The sequence below is a fragment of the Aulonocara sp. 'chitande type north' Nkhata Bay genome, linkage group LG7 (genome assembly GCF_057382095.1).
Source record: "Aulonocara sp. 'chitande type north' Nkhata Bay isolate Kocher_YH1m ecotype deep benthic linkage group LG7, A_spYH_male_GT1.1, whole genome shotgun sequence".
Lineage (NCBI taxonomy): Eukaryota > Metazoa > Chordata > Actinopteri > Cichliformes > Cichlidae > Aulonocara > Aulonocara sp. 'chitande type north' Nkhata Bay.
Window position 1 is genome coordinate 39,766,839 of NC_141350.1, and position 19,021 is coordinate 39,785,859.

At 43.7% G+C, this 19,021-nt stretch overlaps 1 protein-coding gene across 4 annotated transcripts in view; it reads left to right on the top strand.

Annotated features, from left to right (window-relative positions):
- Positions 1-19,021, top strand: part of palm2akap2 (PALM2 and AKAP2 fusion) — a 100,815-nt gene that overhangs the window by 54,515 nt on the left and 27,279 nt on the right. For all 4 annotated transcript variants that reach the window (XM_086300344.1, XM_086300343.1, XM_086300345.1 and 1 more), the window contains one exon: positions 672-757. In XM_086300344.1, coding sequence (XP_086156470.1) covers positions 672-757 — 86 coding nt within the window. The remainder of the gene's footprint in view (positions 1-671; positions 758-19,021) is intronic.

Below are 19,021 nucleotides of genomic sequence, written 5' to 3' on the forward strand. Positions count from 1 at the left end.
AGAATGAATCTATTTTGACAGATCCATGCTGATATTTTCTACTCCTACAGCAGTGTTGCTTCTTCATTTGCAGTGAGCATGGGTGTAAGATATGAAATCAGATGTAGTCCCAATAAGGAAGAGGGTCAATAAATGGGCAAAGAACCTGATCAAAAGAAACTACAGCCACAGCGTGTGATGAAGCATAAAGATTTACTGTCAGCGTAATGCTAGTGCAGATTAGAGAATTTTTAAAAATTAACAACAGACCACAAAGGCATATGCAGAGGCATATGAATCCGACCCATACATATTCCCAAAGGAATACATTAGATGCTTCATCTGATAAACTTTTAGAGTATCAGTATAGATCTGCATGTAGAATATTAGGCTAAAAGAGGGTTATTTATTTACTTCATAAGAAATATAAAGACAGTATTCAGTAAGTGAAACGCTCATAGTTTATACTGACTGATATGTTCTCAAGAAGTCAAACCTGGGATTAATCATTGTCCTGTGTTTTGTGTTTGGAAGTGTCATCAGAGGTTTGGTTTTGAAGCATTTCTAAGTATTGAAGCATGTAATAATTGTGTTAGTTTTGATCTGATTATAGCTCCACAGTGCAGGTCTTCCAGAGGTGAAAATTAATCTAAAATTTGGTACCAATAACTTCCTGTTTGTTTGTTTTCCAGTCTACAATCAGACATTTGGAGTTACTTTGACAACGGCAAATGGATGTCAATCTCCAACTGCAAACACAAATCTTCACACTGCTATGGTGAGTGACATGTATACAGAAGTCAAGCAAGTTTAATTTAAAACTTCATATTGCATCTAGAAAAAGGGCAAGTGTTACCTCACAGTATTATTCACATAATGTGTTCAAACATTAGTCAGAAACCTTGGTTTGATATATAAAGAGGAAAGGACTACCCCAGATAGCTCTCTCAATTTCAGTCAACTCATGGTTTGCAAGGTGCCCTCGTCCTATGGCTGCAAAACAAGCCAAAATCATCACCCATGCACTACCATGTTTGACAGTTGGTCTGAGGTGTTTGGGTTGCACTTGTCATGCAACTGCACGTGTCCCTAACCATAGTGAATCCTCACATTAACTTTTATTTAGTACAAAAAAGCTAGCATTTATCCTCCAGCTTCACTGTGTTTATATTATACTAACCATAGCTGTGTAGCTAGCTACCAGTGTTGGGAAGGTTACTTTTAAAATGTATTACACTACAGATTACAGAATAGATGCCCCAAAATGTATTTTGTAACGTGTTACGTTACTCAATGAGAGTAACGTATTCTGAATACTTTGGATTACTTAATATATTATCAGCAGTTTTACAACTACATGAATGTACTATTGCTGTGTGATTTATTACTATTACTGAAGGATACTCGCCATACCAATACAAACAAGATTTTTAAATCTTAATATAAAATTAGTAACAGTAGGGTGGACATTAGGTAAGGCTGCACTTTTTGCAGCGATCTCGTATAGAAAACTATTCCGTGCATATATAAAACAGGTCCAAATGGTAGTAAAGGAACCTCTGGCTAATACGTCGGTTCCGTGTCGGGCTCGTAGCCGAAAACTAGCTTTACTTTGTTGTCTGGGTCAACTTTGCTAGCAAGAGACAGAGAGAGGTGTTGAAAGGCTGCTCCAACGGAACTTATTGTTTCGGAGGAAAACAGTGTACAGTCGAGTCTTAATAGCTCACTTACAACTGGGCTACACTGCCCATGAGGCTACATTTTTTAGGGCTATGCCTGTAACACTCTGCCTATTGCCTTCATATTAAATAATTTTTTGAACAAATTTTTTAAAAAATATTTCTTTACGTCATTATGCGGGCCGCAAGTAGAGGTGCAATGGGCCGCAAGATTGAGACACAGGTATTAGAGCCTCTTAATACGTGTTTTGTTTGAGTTTCCACCGGCGTGGATTTACCAAAAATAGAGAGGGCATAGCCTAACATATGAAACAGGAAAAGACCGATGTGTAATCCATTTATTTCAACAAAGTAACTGTATTCTGAATACCACATTTTTAAACGGTAACTGTAACGGAATACAGTTACTCATATTTTGTATTTTAAATTCTGCCTTCATTTGGAAGTGATAGCAGAACTGTATGTTTCAATTCTTCTGAAAGCCCTCAGTCAGATTGTTACATTGTTACACCTGTGTAAAGCATCCGTACTGATCAGTGTTCATTTGACTTTGGGACCAGAAGCGGAGTTTGGACCTGGAAACGGCTAATGACGTCAGACTTAAAGACGGGATAACCCTCTTAAGTCCTAGCGTTAAGGGTGCACTTACTTTCTCACAGGACTACAATCATTTACATCACTCTGCATTAAATTACACCAATGGTTAAAATGAGTAAAAATGTAAATTAAATGTAAAAAATATGAATAAAATATAACTAAAATTATTAAATAAAAACCAGTAAAAACTTTAGCTCAGTAGATGACATGGCATAAAACTGGACTAGACCATTCACTGATATAAATATAACTAGACTATTCTAGAATGTAAGTATTTCAGTAAATATTCTAACTTCAGAATCCTTTAGAGTTCTAGAGCAGTGTTTCTCAAACTGTGTTACGTGTACCACTAGTGGTACTTGCGCTCTCTCTGGTGGTACGCAGGAAATTTCCAATTCTTTTTAAGATTAAATAATATACCATTGTGGAGGTATGCAAAGATGACATGAGAGTTCCCGAGGCTCTTCTGGGAGCTGGAGTCAACCAGAAAACGTCTCCCTGAGCGTGAGTCCTCTATGAAGAGCAGCCTTTGCTTATCTGCAGCAGTTGCAGCCGCTACAGAGTGCTGGCGACCTCGTTTCCCTGAGCCTTAAAACTGCAAATGCATCATTGAGATGAAGGAGATTTGGCCAGCTTGAAGCTGGCCAAAACTGCTGCCATCCCAGCCACCATCGATGAGTCGGAGGCCCCCAGGAGAATGGGGGCGCAGGAGATGCCATCAGTGAATCGGGAACTATCGCCCGGATGCCGAAGCTCCTGGTAGCCAGGAGAATGCGATCCACTTCTTCTGTGAGTGAGCGGTAATCCTTCATGGCCAGCAGCGGGGAGTTGGCGAGGCCAGCATCTGTCGGAAGAAGACGTGAGTGAAGAGGAATCCACTGTCATCCATTCCTAGCAAGGACAGCATGCTCTCCATGAGCTCGAGAGCGGTACCATCACACGGCCCAAGAGAGAGAGGAGTTTCTTGACCCGCTCTGCATCTGAGAGGGAGTAGCACTGCAACAGCAGCAGCGCCTTGAGAGCGGTGTATTTCCCTTGGGTGGGGGCATCCCGGAGAAGGGTCATCACACGACAGGTGGACAGCGGAACCAGCAAAGCCACCACACGATGGTATTTCGTGTCGTTGGCTGAAACGCTACGAAGAGCAAACTGAGCTTCAACGTGCATGAATCAAGAAGGAGGGTTGTGAAGCCGAAAATCCGGCAGCTTAACCACCGAAGCAAAAATGAAAACATACAGCTCTGCTATCACTTCTGACATAAATGAAGACAGAAAACAAAACAGCAGTGGCGTTTGTAGGGTTACTGAAGTTGGGCTAGCGGTATATAATGATGTGCTGTGTGGTGGCTAGCTACACAGCTATGGTTAGCACATTATAAAAACACTTCACGCTTTGCGCCACGTTATTGTTTACATGAGATGAATTGCAGAATGGCAGATACAGACAAAATACTGTTACTGTCAATCTTACTATCTTCAGGTTTTACATGCTTACATATACACACGCAGTTACTGTCCTTCCATTTACAAAGTCAGAGGCATCACGGTGTAATTATTTTACGTGTAGTTGTTTTTTTTCCTTTGTAATAATATTCAACATTGCTATCAATACATTTTTCAAAAAATGTATTGATAGCATTGCACAGATCAATATGTATTGTATTGATCTGTGCAAAATGGGTCCAAAAACATAAACAACTGTGGGATACTGTTTGTCCATCATTTAGACAGGGGGAACAAAGATATGTTTCACCATATTTTCTAGTCTTTGGCTTAGAATGAAGTTGGTTTGGAAACATATTCAGCTATGCTTCATCTCCCGCTTTGCGTTTGTGTGGGAGCCCCCGTGCTAGCAGTGTCCCCCCCCCCCCCCCCCCCCCCACCTAGGGGGCGGAACACACACTTTGGGAAGCTCTGACTTAAAGATTGGATATCCCACCTGCTGTAAATGTTTTAATGCAGTACAGGTGTTATTTTTATCATTATGTCACATCCTGTTTATGACAGTTACAATAAATAACACTCACATAAGAAATAAAATTGTCTCTGTAAACTGTATGTGGTTTTAAATATGCCTATACTACTGTACTTTAATGTTGGTCATAAGGGTGGTACTTCAAGAGCCATATATTTTATGAGGTGGTACTCATTGTGAAAAGTTTGAGAACCACTGTTCTAGACTGTTCCAAGTTGTTGTTCCTCAGAAAATGCCACACGAGCACATTTGAGAGGGAGGTGTTTGGGGGGTTATCAGAGCAGAAGGTGTAGGGGCTGAGAGGTGGGGTAGAGAGGCAGGGGAGAGAGTGGGGCCTGGCCGGGCTGCAGTCAGATTGTTTTGCGGCGGAATAAATGAATGAATGAAAGGCAGCATGGTGGTAACCTGATCCGCGCGGGTCGGCCTCATTGTGCTTGGCTGGAGCTCGCGCTGGCTGGTCGCTCTCCGATTGTCTCTGGAACGGGACAGAAAACACTCCCAGGACCTCGCGAGCCCTACATTATTCAGCGCGCGTGCCTAAAAAAAGGGTAGAGCTAGGGAGAGTGAGAGAGAGAAAAGGGGCAAGCGGTGAAGGGGGAGAGAAAAAAAGAGGAGGAGACCGCTAGTTGGAAAAGCTGGCGCGTAAAAGGAGCTCAGTCCCATCTCAGTCAGAAGCCACTGTTACCGTTATTACCGCCCCTGGGAGCACGTGAACAACCGTTAGGCTACTTCTCTTGTTCGTTTGTTTTATTTAACGTCCCACCGGCGGTTGGTGCCGCAGTTTGAACTGAGGTGAACGCTGAAGAAGAAGAAAACGTAGGGAGAAAAAGAAGAAGTAGCGGTTAGTCCGTTTCCTCCGCCGGTAAAAACCAAAAACTAATCCCGGTTATTATCCGCTAATTGGCCGGTCTTAAGGAGCTCCGGAAATCAGCGATTTGCTGCACACCAATCTCCACTCAGGTAGATTAAATTATAACATAAGTAGTTTCTAAAACATAGCGGAAATGTGTCTGAGCATAAGTTTATGATGGGAACTCATTCAGTGAAAGTAAAACGGTTGCTTTGGGTGAATGGCGTGTGTGTCAGCTGGACTGGGGGGTGTCCTCTGGGGTTTGTTAGCATGCTGAAAATGTTGTCAGCTGTGCATGTGTGTGTGCATGTATGTGCTTCTGGTTAATAGAAACAGAGCCTGTAATTACACTGATTATCTTTAGAGTGGGAGGACACAGGATACTGCACTCTCCTCTACTGAGAGAAAAAGAGAGGGACAAGCAAAGGAGGTCAGTGGACCAGACTGCTTGCTGCAGTAGTCTCTACATGTCTATCTCTCTTTCTCTTTGTGCACCTCCTCCGCCTCCTCTGCATCACTTTAACCTAGATATAGGAATGACCTTAACCTGGTTTCCATCCCCCATCCAGCATACTGAATGACTGGGCAGAACCAGAGGGACGTTTTATTAATGCTGCTATCAGTATTTGGGTTTTTTTTCTGTGTTCCATTATTGTAGCTTCTCTTTTCTTGTATCTTAATGGCTCATTTTTCAAGGGCTTCTTCGGTTAGGTCACCTTGACCCTGAGCTGGAGGAGCAGCTAAGAAAATTGATGGATGTGCAGTTAAATAAAGGTCCTGCTATTGTGAAAAACATCTTGGTCAAGTTGCCGTATACACAGTTTCTGCCACGCCCCTGCCCAAACAAAAACATTTTTGAAGACTAAGTATGTTACGTTAACATTTTATTTTAAAGGTAGTTACAGAGTAATAGGGGATTATAGTAATAAGGGAAGCTAGAGAAAGAGCTGCCAAATGAAGCCAGACTTCATTTGTTTGCTGGAGATTTTTTTTTTTCATTCTTTTCTTTGCTCATAGCTGTTGCCAAGCAACTTGAAATTCTTTACTTTGAAAATCTTCTTGCTCACTGGTGAGTGGACATTGCTAAGGTGGATTTCTTTTCTCTTTTTTTTTTGTAATCTAATCAATGAATGACTTGACTTGATCCTGGAAATGTTCAATTATCGCCATGCCGTTTTCAGTTTTCAATAGAAGCATATATTACTGATGTTGCAGCTGAAAGTAAATAAACAACTTAACTTGACCCTGTTTTCTCATCACTTCCAGTTTTGCTGATTGGTTTTGATCTCATTGATTGATTTTACTTCATGGTAGATTTTCCTTGAGTACAGCTTGCTGGTACAATGCCAAAGGCACGATGGAGGCTTTGAACATTCTTCCAGTCATCTTGTAAAGAGATTCTCCCCCCCCCCCCCCCTCCTCCCCCCATTTAACAGCATGTATTTACTTTTCACTTGGTTTACAAAGCAGTTTCAGGAATACAGGCAAACACAGCCAACTGGGAAGAGGAAGTAAAGAGGCCAAGACATCACCAAAGCAGTATAATCATGGAATTTTAACCCAACCAGGAGTGAAATCTTTGGGGCTGATGCATAGACACATTGGTTTTTTAAGTCCTGTTATGAAGCTGTTGTCACCTTGGATAATACTTCTTTCTGACTTTAATGGCTATAATTTATAAAATTTACTTTTTTAAATGTTGTGTACAGTATGGCCTGAAAGTAGCAAGAGATGAGCACATAAAGTCACCAGGAACTATTACATTAGGAAAAACTGGCAAAAATTGTGGTGTGTGCAAAACCTTTGCAACTGTATGCAATCAACTTGCGATCTTGCTGCCTTTGAAATGGTTGCTTCAAAGATAAGGACCAGGTCTATCAAGCCAGAACCTTATAGATTTGAAACTGAAATTACAAAATTCCTCCACAAATAGAGATGTAGTTGGTGCAGGTTGATGATTTAACTCCAGAAGGACAGAGATGAACTGTAACATTGTTTTTATTTAGGACTATAACCAGAATATGACCAATGGCAAACAGTTGAGTTGAGTCCAGTCCACTGATGCAAAGAAATGAGTTGCGGAGGAGTTGGGTTTAGTCTGTCAGTACAGACTGACCCAGGTTGAGTGCAGTATTTGCAGCAAATATTTGCAAACCTTCGCCAAACTGTCTGAGAGTGATTGCAGTCAGTCTGAGTCAGATCTCGATTGTTTGGATACAGGTTGCCTCCCACCAGGCGACCTGTGCAAGTGCCTTCCATTAAGAATTGTTGCCCAGAGGTTAAGGATGTTGCACACTCAAACTTAAGCAACCAGTTGGTTAATTCAGCTACATATAATCACTCTCTGACAAAAAATGTAATGAAATCACCAGGCAACCAGTAATTATTCCTAGTAGCAAGGATGTTGCCACCCTATTTTTACGCTAGTATTGCCAAACTTAAAGTAAAACTTTTTGCATCCAGAGTCACTTTTATTATAGTATTTAGAGGCTTTTTTTTTTTTGGGGGGGGGGGGGGGGGGGGATTTTTGATGATGATATATTTTTTCAAAGTTTACCTGGCATGTCCCACTTCAAAATCTAAAAGAAATGCACACCCTCACACCTCCTGCAGTTGCTCTCTGGTCTATGAGTCAGGCCCATCCCGTAGCCGGAGAACCATTGTTTTATAGTAGTATAGTCCTAAAAAAAAAGTAATAATCAAAAACCATAACTGATTTAAAAAATGACCACTGTGCGTATCAAAATATTCTCTTTGTGAAGCATAAAATTGTACCCACCATCCCAGCACACCTGTGTAAAATATAATGGGGTCAAATATGATGTCACAAGGTCACTTTACTTTCCAAAAAGCTGGGTCTCCTGATGGCCTATAACTCTCACATAGAGTGACAAACCATCCCTTTTGCTGCAGAACTGCATCTTTGTAAAACACAGACAAATATCTCAATCAAGCCCATTGTGAGATTTTGGCCCTTGTCTATTGAGTAAAGTTCAAAGTTTAGAGGTAAACAGGGTTATGGTAGAGATTCAAGTCTGTTTTATCACCCAGACTCCATTTAGAATAGCTGTTCATGCGTGTTGACTATTTTGTTAGGTCATCATTTGAAATCGCTAGCTGGTTCTGGAAATAACGAAGCCACACAGCAAACTGCCAATTCAGGCAGACTGTTTGCCAATACCTCTGTTAGGCCCAGTGACAGAAAAAAATCACAGCAAGCTCTCCAATTCGATTCTATAGTTGATGACAGGATGTATCTACCACATACATTGAGACATAGACTGACATTGAGACAGTCAGTGGCTATTAGAAAAGCACATTTTCAATCCACACCCCTCTCAGCACTATGGATAGTGCAAGGACATTGACAGGAACAACAAAGTTATCAGTGATGTCTACCTCAAATCTCTCCTACTTCCAGGAAACACACACACACACACGCACAATCACAGGTTATGTAACAGCTGTGTGTTTGATAATGCTGAGGCTTGCTGAGCCAAGAGTACACAGGAGGTGGAAATAGAAATAGGGTCCTGCAGGAGGGATGGGATGAGAGAGGCCGACAGGTTGACAAAGGATAATAGATATGGAGAGGGATAAAGGATGGAGAGGTTAGTGATGGTGTTAGTTGGAACACTGGATGGAAAAAGAATGAAGAAAACATGAGAAAGGAGGTGGAGGATGCTGTTAAGAAGCCTGGCTAACTTCAAAGTTCTTGAAGTGTTGTTGACATTAACTGGCCAATCGCCTTTTACCGTCTGATTTTTTGATGGGTCTTCAGTAGCTGTTTCCGAAGACAAAGTCCAAATAATACAGTGAGTAGTGCTCAACGGATACAACACATTGTGGCAATACAGTCGACTGTGACCTCTTTGTACACAAATATTGAGTGTATTATCAGCTGACAATGACTGGATGACATGAATAGGAAAGGCAACATGTGGCTTGGGTGTTTGTGATGGAAAGCATGTCATGTGAAAGCTCCTCAGGCCAGTTAATGGACTAAGCCTTGAAAATTATTTTTTTCCCAGCATATAAACAAAGCCTCTTCATTTCTGTGCATGTCTCAAGTACTTGGAATTTTAAGTAGTTCTTTGGGGGTGAATAACATTCTGTTGCTATTTTTGTTTAGCTCATAGGACTTGATGACAGCTAAAAGTGACTAAGGGACACAGTGGTGTCTTTATGATTCTGTTTTATTTAAAAAAAAATTTATTTTCAGCAAATAATGCAAAATAAGTCACCATGACACTGTATGAAGAGAGCAGAGTTGAAGAGCTGAAAGGCCAAGGTGCTTTTGTCAGTTTTGATGTAGGTTTTCAAAATATAATGGTCTTTTTTTTATTTAAAGTGTATGCAAATGAAATCAATTACAGGGGCTGTCAAGAGTTTCCACAGCTTTGATTATATGTACAGTGAAATTTAGCAACACACAGCAAAGTAATGCAACAGAGCATACGGGTGATACCTACCCTTATAAACCCACCCATTTTTTCTAAAACTGTGGGCATAGGTCCCAAAAATATTTGGATTCACCAAATCTATAAAGAACTATTTGGAAAACCCCCCCCAAAAGAACTGCCCCTTGGGGGAGGTGATTGAGAATGGTCCTTCCACCTACTCTAAAGAGTCTGGTAGCTTATTTAAAAGAAATCTATGCATTTTTCTGTTATTTCATACCATTTCACAAACAATACTTGATTAAGCATCAGTGACTGCAACCCAAATTATGCCTCAGTCACATGAGAGTAAAAATAGGATGGCAACTAGAAAAAAATCAGTTGTTGCCCTGGGATGATATTGAATTTAGTGAGCATTTGCAAGTAGCTGGAAGTAGTTGTCTTGTGGAAGTAGTGGTCCCCCAGACGTTGAACATACAACACCTCTGACAAGGTTCAAGGTTCAAGGTTCTTTATTTGTCACATGCATAGTTATACAAGTATAACACAGTGAAATGTAGCCTGACACGCGCCTCGACATGTGCAAAACAATTGGGGGGGGGGAAGGGGGTGTAGAGGAAGAACATTATATATATATATATATATATATATATATATATATATATATATATATATATATATATATATATATATATATATGGACAACTTGCTGTATTTTCTTAGGCACCTTAGGCTCTCACAGCTAGAGATTGACGAGGTACAACACAAATGCTACGGCAAGGAGGAGTCAGGACGCCAGGTCAGAGGGGAGATATCATCACCCCCACCCGAGATTGGGTACATAGCCCCAAGTGCGATAGGAGAAGGATCGTTGAGTGCGAGAGGAACTGACCTGAAAAATAGGATCATGGCCAAGCTTGAAACCTGGATCCCCCGTAGCCGGTTACCAAGATTACGTGAAGTACCCTCAGAAGGTCTGCTAGATGATGTTAATGCAGCACTACGGGCAATACCTACAACCACGATTACCGACACTAACAAGCTGATCTACAATACGGCAGCAGTGATCAGTGAGATGCTTGGCTACAAGTTGAACAGCCACAAGGGGCAGTACCCTCCATGGAGAAGGAGGCTAGAGGGCAAGATCAAAGTAGCACGGAGGGAGGTTAGCCAACTAACGGAGTTGCAGAAAGGTGCGACAAATAAGGTGCCTAAGAAATACAGCAAGTTGTCCAGCAGATATCCAAGAAAGGGTCTCCAGTATGAAGAGTTGGACAGCACCAGGGCCCGACATGGTTCACGCCTACTGGCTGAAGAAGCTGACTGCACTCCACGAGCGTCTGGCAGCACAAATGAACCAGCTGCTAGTTAACGAAAGACACCCGGAATGGCTAACTGAAGGTCAGACGGTCCTGATCCCCAAGGACCCCAAGAAGGGACCGGTCCCCTCCAACTACCGACCAATAACCTGCCTCAGTACTACATGGAAGCTCCTGTCAGGCATCATATCGGCTAAGATGAACAGGCACATGGGTCAATACATGAGCGGGACACAGAAAGGAATTGGCAAGAATACCAGAGGTGCAAAACACCAGCTACTGGTAGACAGAACAATCAGCCGAGACTGCAAGACCAGACTGACCAACCTGTGCACTGCCTGGATTGATTACAAGAAGGCCTATGACTCAATGCCCCACAGCTGGATACTGGAATGCCTAGAATTGTACAAGATCAATGGGACCCTAAGAGCCTTCATCAGGAACTCAATGGGGATGTGGCGTACAACACTAGAGGCCAACTCCAAGCCCATAGCACAAGTTACCATCAAGTGCGGGATCTACCAAGGAGATGCTCTGTCCCCACTGCTGTTCTGCATAGGCCTGAACCCCCTCAGTGAGATCATTAACAAGACTGGCTACGGATACCGACTACGGAACGGAGCAGTTGTCAGCCACCTCCTGTACATGGATGACATCAAGCTGTATGCCAAGAGTGAACGAGACATCGATTCACTGATCCACACTACCAGGCTATACAGCAATGACATTGGAATGTCGTTCGGACTGGAGAAGTGTAGTCGGATGGTAACAAAGAGAGGGAAGGTAGTCAGAACTGAGGGGATTGAACTACCAGAAGGCAACATTGCAGACATAGAGGACAGTTACAAGTACCTGGGGATCCCGCAGGCAAATGGGAACCATGAAGAGGCCGCTAGAAAGGCTGCAACCACCAAGTACCTGCAGAGGGTCAGGCAAGTCCTGAGGAGTCAGCTGAATGGTAAGAACAAGATCCGGGCCATCAACACATACGCCCTGCCCGTGATCAGGTACCCTGCTGGGGTAATAAGCTGGCCAAAGGAGGAGATAGAAGCCACTGACATAAAGACAAGAAAGCTCCTGACCATGCATGGAGGGTTTCACCCCAAGTCCAGCACCCTGAGGCTGTACGCTAAGCGGAAGGAAGGGGGCCGGGGACTGGTGAGTGTCAGCACCACAGTCCAGGATGAGACAAGGAACATCCAAGAATACATTGGGAAGATGGCCCCAACTGACCGAGTGCTCAGTGAATACCTCAGGCAGCAGAAACCCAAGAAAGAGGAGGGAGACGAGGAACCATCATGGAAGGACAGGCCCCTGCACGGTATGTACCACCGGCAGATAGAGGAGGTGGCTGATATCCAGAAATCCTACCAGTGGCTGGACAAAGCTGGACTGAAAGACAGCACAGAGGCACTAATCATGGCAGCACAAGAACAAGCTCTGAGTACAAGATCCATAGAGGCTGGGGTCTATCACACCAGGCAAGACCCCAGGTGCAGGCTGTGTAAAGATGCCCCAGAGACTATCCAGCACATAACAGCAGGGTGCAAGATGCTAGCAGGCAAGGCATACATGGAACGCCATAACCAAGTGGCCGGCATAGTGTACAGGAACATCTGTGCCGAGTATAACCTAGAAGTCCCGAGGTCAAAATGGGAGATGCCCCCAAGGGTGGTGGAGAATGACCGAGCTAAGATCCTGTGGGACTTCCAGATACAGACGGACAAAATGGTGGTGGCTAACCAACCGGACATAGTGGTGGTAGACAAACAGAAGAAGACGGCCGTAGTGATCGATGTAGCGGTTCCGAATGACAGCAATATCAGGAAGAAGGAACACGAGAAGCTGGAGAAATACCAAGGGCTCAGAGAAGAGCTCGAGAGGATGTGGAGGGTGAAGGTAACGGTGGTCCCCGTGGTAATCGGAGCACTAGGTGCGGTGACTCCCAAGCTAGGCGAGTGGCTCCAGCAGATCCCGGGAAAAACATCGGAGATCTCTGTCCAGAAGAGCGCAGTCCTGGGAACAGCTAAGATACTGCGCAGGACCCTCAAGCTCCCAGGCCTCTGGTAGAGGACCCGAGCTTGAAGGATAAACCGCCCGCAGGGGCGTGCTGGGTGTTTTTTTTTTTATATATATATATATGTATATATATATATATATATGTATATATATATATATATATATATATATATGTATATGTATATATATATATATATATATATATATATATATGTATATGTATATATATATATATATATATATATATATATATATATGTATATATATATATATATGTATATGTATATATATATATATATATATATATATATATATATGTATATATATATATATATATATATGTATATGTATATATATATATATATATATATGTATATATATGTATATGTATATATATATGTATATGTATATATATAAAAAAAAAAAAAAACACCCAGCACGCCCCTGCGGGCGGTTTATCCTTCAAGCTCGGGTCCTCTACCAGAGGCCTGGGAGCTTGAGGGTCCTGCGCAGTATCTTAGCTGTTCCCAGGACTGCGCTCTTCTGGACAGAGATCTCCGATGTTTTTCCCGGGATCTGCTGGAGCCACTCGCCTAGCTTGGGAGTCACCGCACCTAGTGCTCCGATTACCACGGGGACCACCGTTACCTTCACCCTCCACATCCTCTCGAGCTCTTCTCTGAGCCCTTGGTATTTCTCCAGCTTCTCGTGTTCCTTCTTCCTGATATTGCTGTCATTGGGAACCGCTACATCGATCACTACGGCCGTCTTCTTCTGTTTGTCTACCACCACTATGTCCGGTTGGTTAGCCACCACCATTTTGTCCGTCTGTATCTGGAAGTCCCACAGGATCTTAGCTCGGTCATTCTCCACCACCCTTGGGGGCATCTCCCATTTTGACCTCGGGACTTCTAGGTTATACTCGGCACAGATGTTCCTGTACACTATGCCGGCCACTTGGTTATGGCGTTCCATGTATGCCTTGCCTGCTAGCATCTTGCACCCTGCTGTTATGTGCTGGATAGTCTCTGGGGCATCTTTACACAGCCTGCACCTGGGGTCTTGCCTGGTGTGATAGACCCCAGCCTCTATGGATCTTGTACTCAGAGCTTGTTCTTGTGCTGCCATGATTAGTGCCTCTGTGCTGTCTTTCAGTCCAGCTTTGTCCAGCCACTGGTAGGATTTCTGGATATCAGCCACCTCCTCTATCTGCCGGTGGTACATACCGTGCAGGGGCCTGTCCTTCCATGATGGTTCCTCGTCTCCCTCCTCTTTCTTGGGTTTCTGCTGCCTGAGGTATTCACTGAGCACTCGGTCAGTTGGGGCCATCTTCCCAATGTATTCTTGGATGTTCCTTGTCTCATCCTGGACTGTGGTGCTGACACTCACCAGTCCCCGGCCCCCTTCCTTCCGCTTAGCGTACAGCCTCAGGGTGCTGGACTTGGGGTGAAACCCTCCATGCATGGTCAGGAGCTTTCTTGTCTTTATGTCAGTGGCTTCTATCTCCTCCTTTGGCCAGCTTATTACCCCAGCAGGGTACCTGATCACGGGCAGGGCGTATGTGTTGATGGCCCGGATCTTGTTCTTACCATTCAGCTGACTCCTCAGGACTTGCCTGACCCTCTGCAGGTACTTGGTGGTTGCAGCCTTTCTAGCGGCCTCTTCATGGTTCCCATTTGCCTGCGGGATCCCCAGGTACTTGTAACTGTCCTCTATGTCTGCAATGTTGCCTTCTGGTAGTTCAATCCCCTCAGTTCTGACTACCTTCCCTCTCTTTGTTACCATCCGACTACACTTCTCCAGTCCGAACGACATTCCAATGTCATTGCTGTATAGCCTGGTAGTGTGGATCAGTGAATCGATGTCTCGTTCACTCTTGGCATACAGCTTGATGTCATCCATGTACAGGAGGTGGCTGACAACTGCTCCGTTCCGTAGTCGGTATCCGTAGCCAGTCTTGTTAATGATCTCACTGAGGGGGTTCAGGCCTATGCAGAACAGCAGTGGGGACAGAGCATCTCCTTGGTAGATCCCGCACTTGATGGTAACTTGTGCTATGGGCTTGGAGTTGGCCTCTAGTGTTGTACGCCACATCCCCATTGAGTTCCTGATGAAGGCTCTTAGGGTCCCATTGATCTTGTACAATTCTAGGCATTCCAGTATCCAGCTGTGGGGCATTGAGTCATAGGCCTTCTTGTAATCAATCCAGGCAGTGCACAGGTTGGTCAGTCTGGTCTTGCAGTCTCGGCTGATTGTTCTGTCTACCAGTAGCTGGTGTTTTGCACCTCTGGTATTCTTGCCAATTCCTTTCTGTGTCCCGCTCATGTATTGACCCATGTGCCTGTTCATCTTAGCCGATATGATGCCTGACAGGAGCTTCCATGTAGTACTGAGGCAGGTTATTGGTCGGTAGTTGGAGGGGACCGGTCCCTTCTTGGGGTCCTTGGGGATCAGGACCGTCCGGCCTTCAGTTAGCCATTCCGGGTGTCTTTCGTTAACTAGCAGCTGGTTCATTTGTGCTGCCAGACGCTCGTGGAGTGCAGTCAGCTTCTTCAGCCAGTAGGCGTGAACCATGTCGGGCCCTGGTGCTGTCCAACTCTTCATACTGGAGACCCTTTCTTGGATATCTGCTACTGTGATGGTTACTGGACCCTGTTCAGGGAGGTCGCTGTGGTCTGCCCTCAGATCCTCTAGCCACTGAGCATTGCCGTTATGGGTTGCACCCTTCTCCCATATGCTCTTCCAGTATTGCTCCGTCTCCAGCCTTGGTGGTGCTGTTCTCTTATTGTTCCCTTGCCACTGAGAGTACACCTTTGCTGGTTCTGTGGAGAACAGCTGGTTTATTCTCCTGCCTTCTATCTCTCTGGTGTACCTCCTCAAGCGGCTGGCCAAGGCTGTGAGTCTTTGCTTGGCAGTTTCCAAGGCCTCAGGTATGGACAACTTGCTGTATTTCTTAGGCACCTTATTTGTCGCACCTTTCTGCAACTCCGTTAGTTGGCTAACCTCCCTCCGTGCTACTTTGATCTTGCCCTCTAGCCTCCTTCTCCATGGAGGGTACTGCCCCTTGTGGCTGTTCAACTTGTAGCCAAGCATCTCACTGATCACTGCTGCCGTATTGTAGATCAGCTTGTTAGTGTCGGTAATCGTGGTTGTAGGTATTGCCCGTAGTGCTGCATTAACATCATCTAGCAGACCTTCTGAGGGTACTTCACGTAATCTTGGTAACCGGCTACGGGGGATCCAGGTTTCAAGCTTGGCCATGATCCTATTTTTCAGGTCAGTTCCTCTCGCACTCAACGATCCTTCTCCTATCGCACTTGGGGCTATGTACCCAATCTCGGGTGGGGGTGATGATATCTCCCCCCTGACCTGGCGTCCTGACTCCTCCTTGCCGTAGCATTTGTGTTGTACCTCGTCAATCTCTAGCTGTGAGAGCAGTCCCTTCTTTCGAATGTTGGAACACTGAGCTACTAGTTGTTTCGCCATCATTGTGGATGTTGGGTATCGAAGAATCCATAGGTCCCTCATCCTATTCATGTAGCCCCTTCCGCCGGGGTTACTTGCGTAGTAGCATTCCAACAACGCCCTGTTTTCGTCCCTTGCCCACCGATGCCTTCTTGTTCCAGTAGCCCACTTTTCGTCAGGGTGCCCTGGTTCCTCAACACCTGACGCGGACCTTGTTGATCCGGGCGACGTCCGAGCCGGCATGCCTTCATATTTATCTGTCTCGCTCATGTCTGCGGTAGGCTTGCTTAGCATAGGGGGTCTAGCCTTAGGACCCTTACTGGATACAGACGCCCCAGGCAGGAATCGAACTTGCGATCCTCTGTTCCAAAGGCGTGTAGTTTAACCACTACGCTATCCAGCTACATACATATATGTATATGTATGTATATATATATATATATGTATATGTATGTATGTATATATATATATATATATATATATATGTATGTATATATATATATATATATATATATATATATATATATATATATATATATATATGTATGTATATATATATATATATATGTATATATATATATATATGTATATATATATATATGTATATGTATATATATATTAGGGGTGCAACGATACACAAAATTCACGGTTCGGTTCGATACTTTGGTGTCACGGTTCGATATTTTTTCGATACAAAAAAAATGTTCATGCCTTTTTAATTTGTCATTTATTAAAATTATAAATATATATTTTAACTCAAAAGTACAGTTTTTAAATTTAACCCTAACCCTTGTGCGTGTTTTTTATTTTGACAGCGAATGCGCACCTGCGGACCACTTATGTGCAGCCCTGGTTATTTAGCTCGTCATATTGCAGCCACAGAAATTATTTTGTCCATGAAACCATAAAGCTGCACTTTCTTTTTGCCTTATAGTCTGATTTGTCATAACTTCTCCTGCTGCTTTTACACGCGCACTCACATAAGCTCAGCGATTCTCTGCGCGATCAACCTCTCACATGTTTAAGCTTGCTGCAGGAGATTTCACTTGTCATGTTTGCATAGTAAGCTAACGATTAATAAGACGATGTCAGAGGAATTGGTGCACAAATTATCATCACTCACAGATCAGTGCTGTCGCTCTCTATACACAGTTCGCACGATTGCAAAGTGAAAGCAAAAAAACAAGCACAAATTCAAACGCGACTTCAATATGTCACATATTGACAGTGGCTCACCGATGCCAATGACATAATTACCCAGCTACATTTCTGAAAGAATGCAAAAGCATTGACATATATTTTTCCTACAATAGCCCGACGGGCAGGGAAGAGATAGATTTTGGTAGCCCGACTGAAAAAATCGCTAGCTCCGGGACGTCGGGCTAGCGATATTGCAAGCCCTGTATCTGATTGAGGAATCACTCATCTTTGGAAAAGAGAGTTTATTACAGAGAAATGGCTCTTTCCAAAATAAAAGCTATACTATCCGCTTCTTCTGGGCTATATTCTCAGCAGCATAAGGAGAATCACGTGCTAACAGCTGTCTAAATGACTCGGCTAAAGTTAGTAGCATGCTTGTTTTATTTGTCTTTGCACTAGGATGATGTCGGCGTAAATGTGCAGTCATATTCGTTGTGTTCCCACTAGTGCTTTCAGGTTAATCTCGTTGAAATGACCTTAACGCCACAACACGGCAAATCTCCGTTAACGAGCTACCGCCGATCGCTCCGTGCATGGGGCTAGACAGCCAACACGTTAACGAGCTAACTGCGCTAACACACTAGTTCACACCAATGTAATTGAGCATTGCGTGGCACATCCAACATACTGTTTTACTTTAGTCCATGACTCGCTTACCTTCAGGGTCATACGTCACATGAAAACCAAAATAATTCCAAACGCCAGATCTGAATGAGGGTGGGGGAGGTCCATGTTGCTGAGAGCTTAACTTCTGTCTCGCTAGCTTGCCCTGTGCTCTTCCTCCTGACTAAGCTGTCTGTGTGGAGCGCTCAGTGGATCTGCGCTCGACAGTGCAGCCTAGGCGGAGTAGTCGAACGCAGATTCACTGAGCGCTCAACACAGACAGCATCGTCAGAAGGAAAGTTGATAAAATAAATTACAAATGTTGTATTGCTCGATACATATGCGTACCGAACCGAAAGCACTGTATCGAACGGTTCAATATCGATACGAATATCGTTGCACCCCTAATATATATATATATATATATATATATATATATATATATATATATATATATATATATATATATATATACATACATACATACACACATTGGGTGAATGTGCAGTAGTAGCAGCAAGCAGGTGAATTCTGTACATTAATATGAATAGACATCTGACTATTTTACAGGATAGACAATATAAACATATTTAAAATTAAAGGAATTGAAATGTACATTGTGCCTTGGTTTAGTGTCTGGAAGAGTCCTGACTCAGTCAATTATAGATGATGTGAGAGGGCGGGTGTGTGTGTTTAGGGCACGGATGGCTTGGGGATAGAAGCTCCTCTTGAGTCTCTCTGTCCTTGCCCGGAAGATGCGGAACCTTCTACCAGATTGCAGAAGTTGGAACAGTTTGTTGCCAGGATGGGACGGGTCCTTCAGTATCTGCGCTGCTCTAGTCCGGCATCTCCTGGTGTAGGTGTCCTGAAGCGGGGGGAGAGCAATCCTGCAGCAGCGTTCTGCTGTACGGATCACTCTCTGGAGAGCTTTTTGG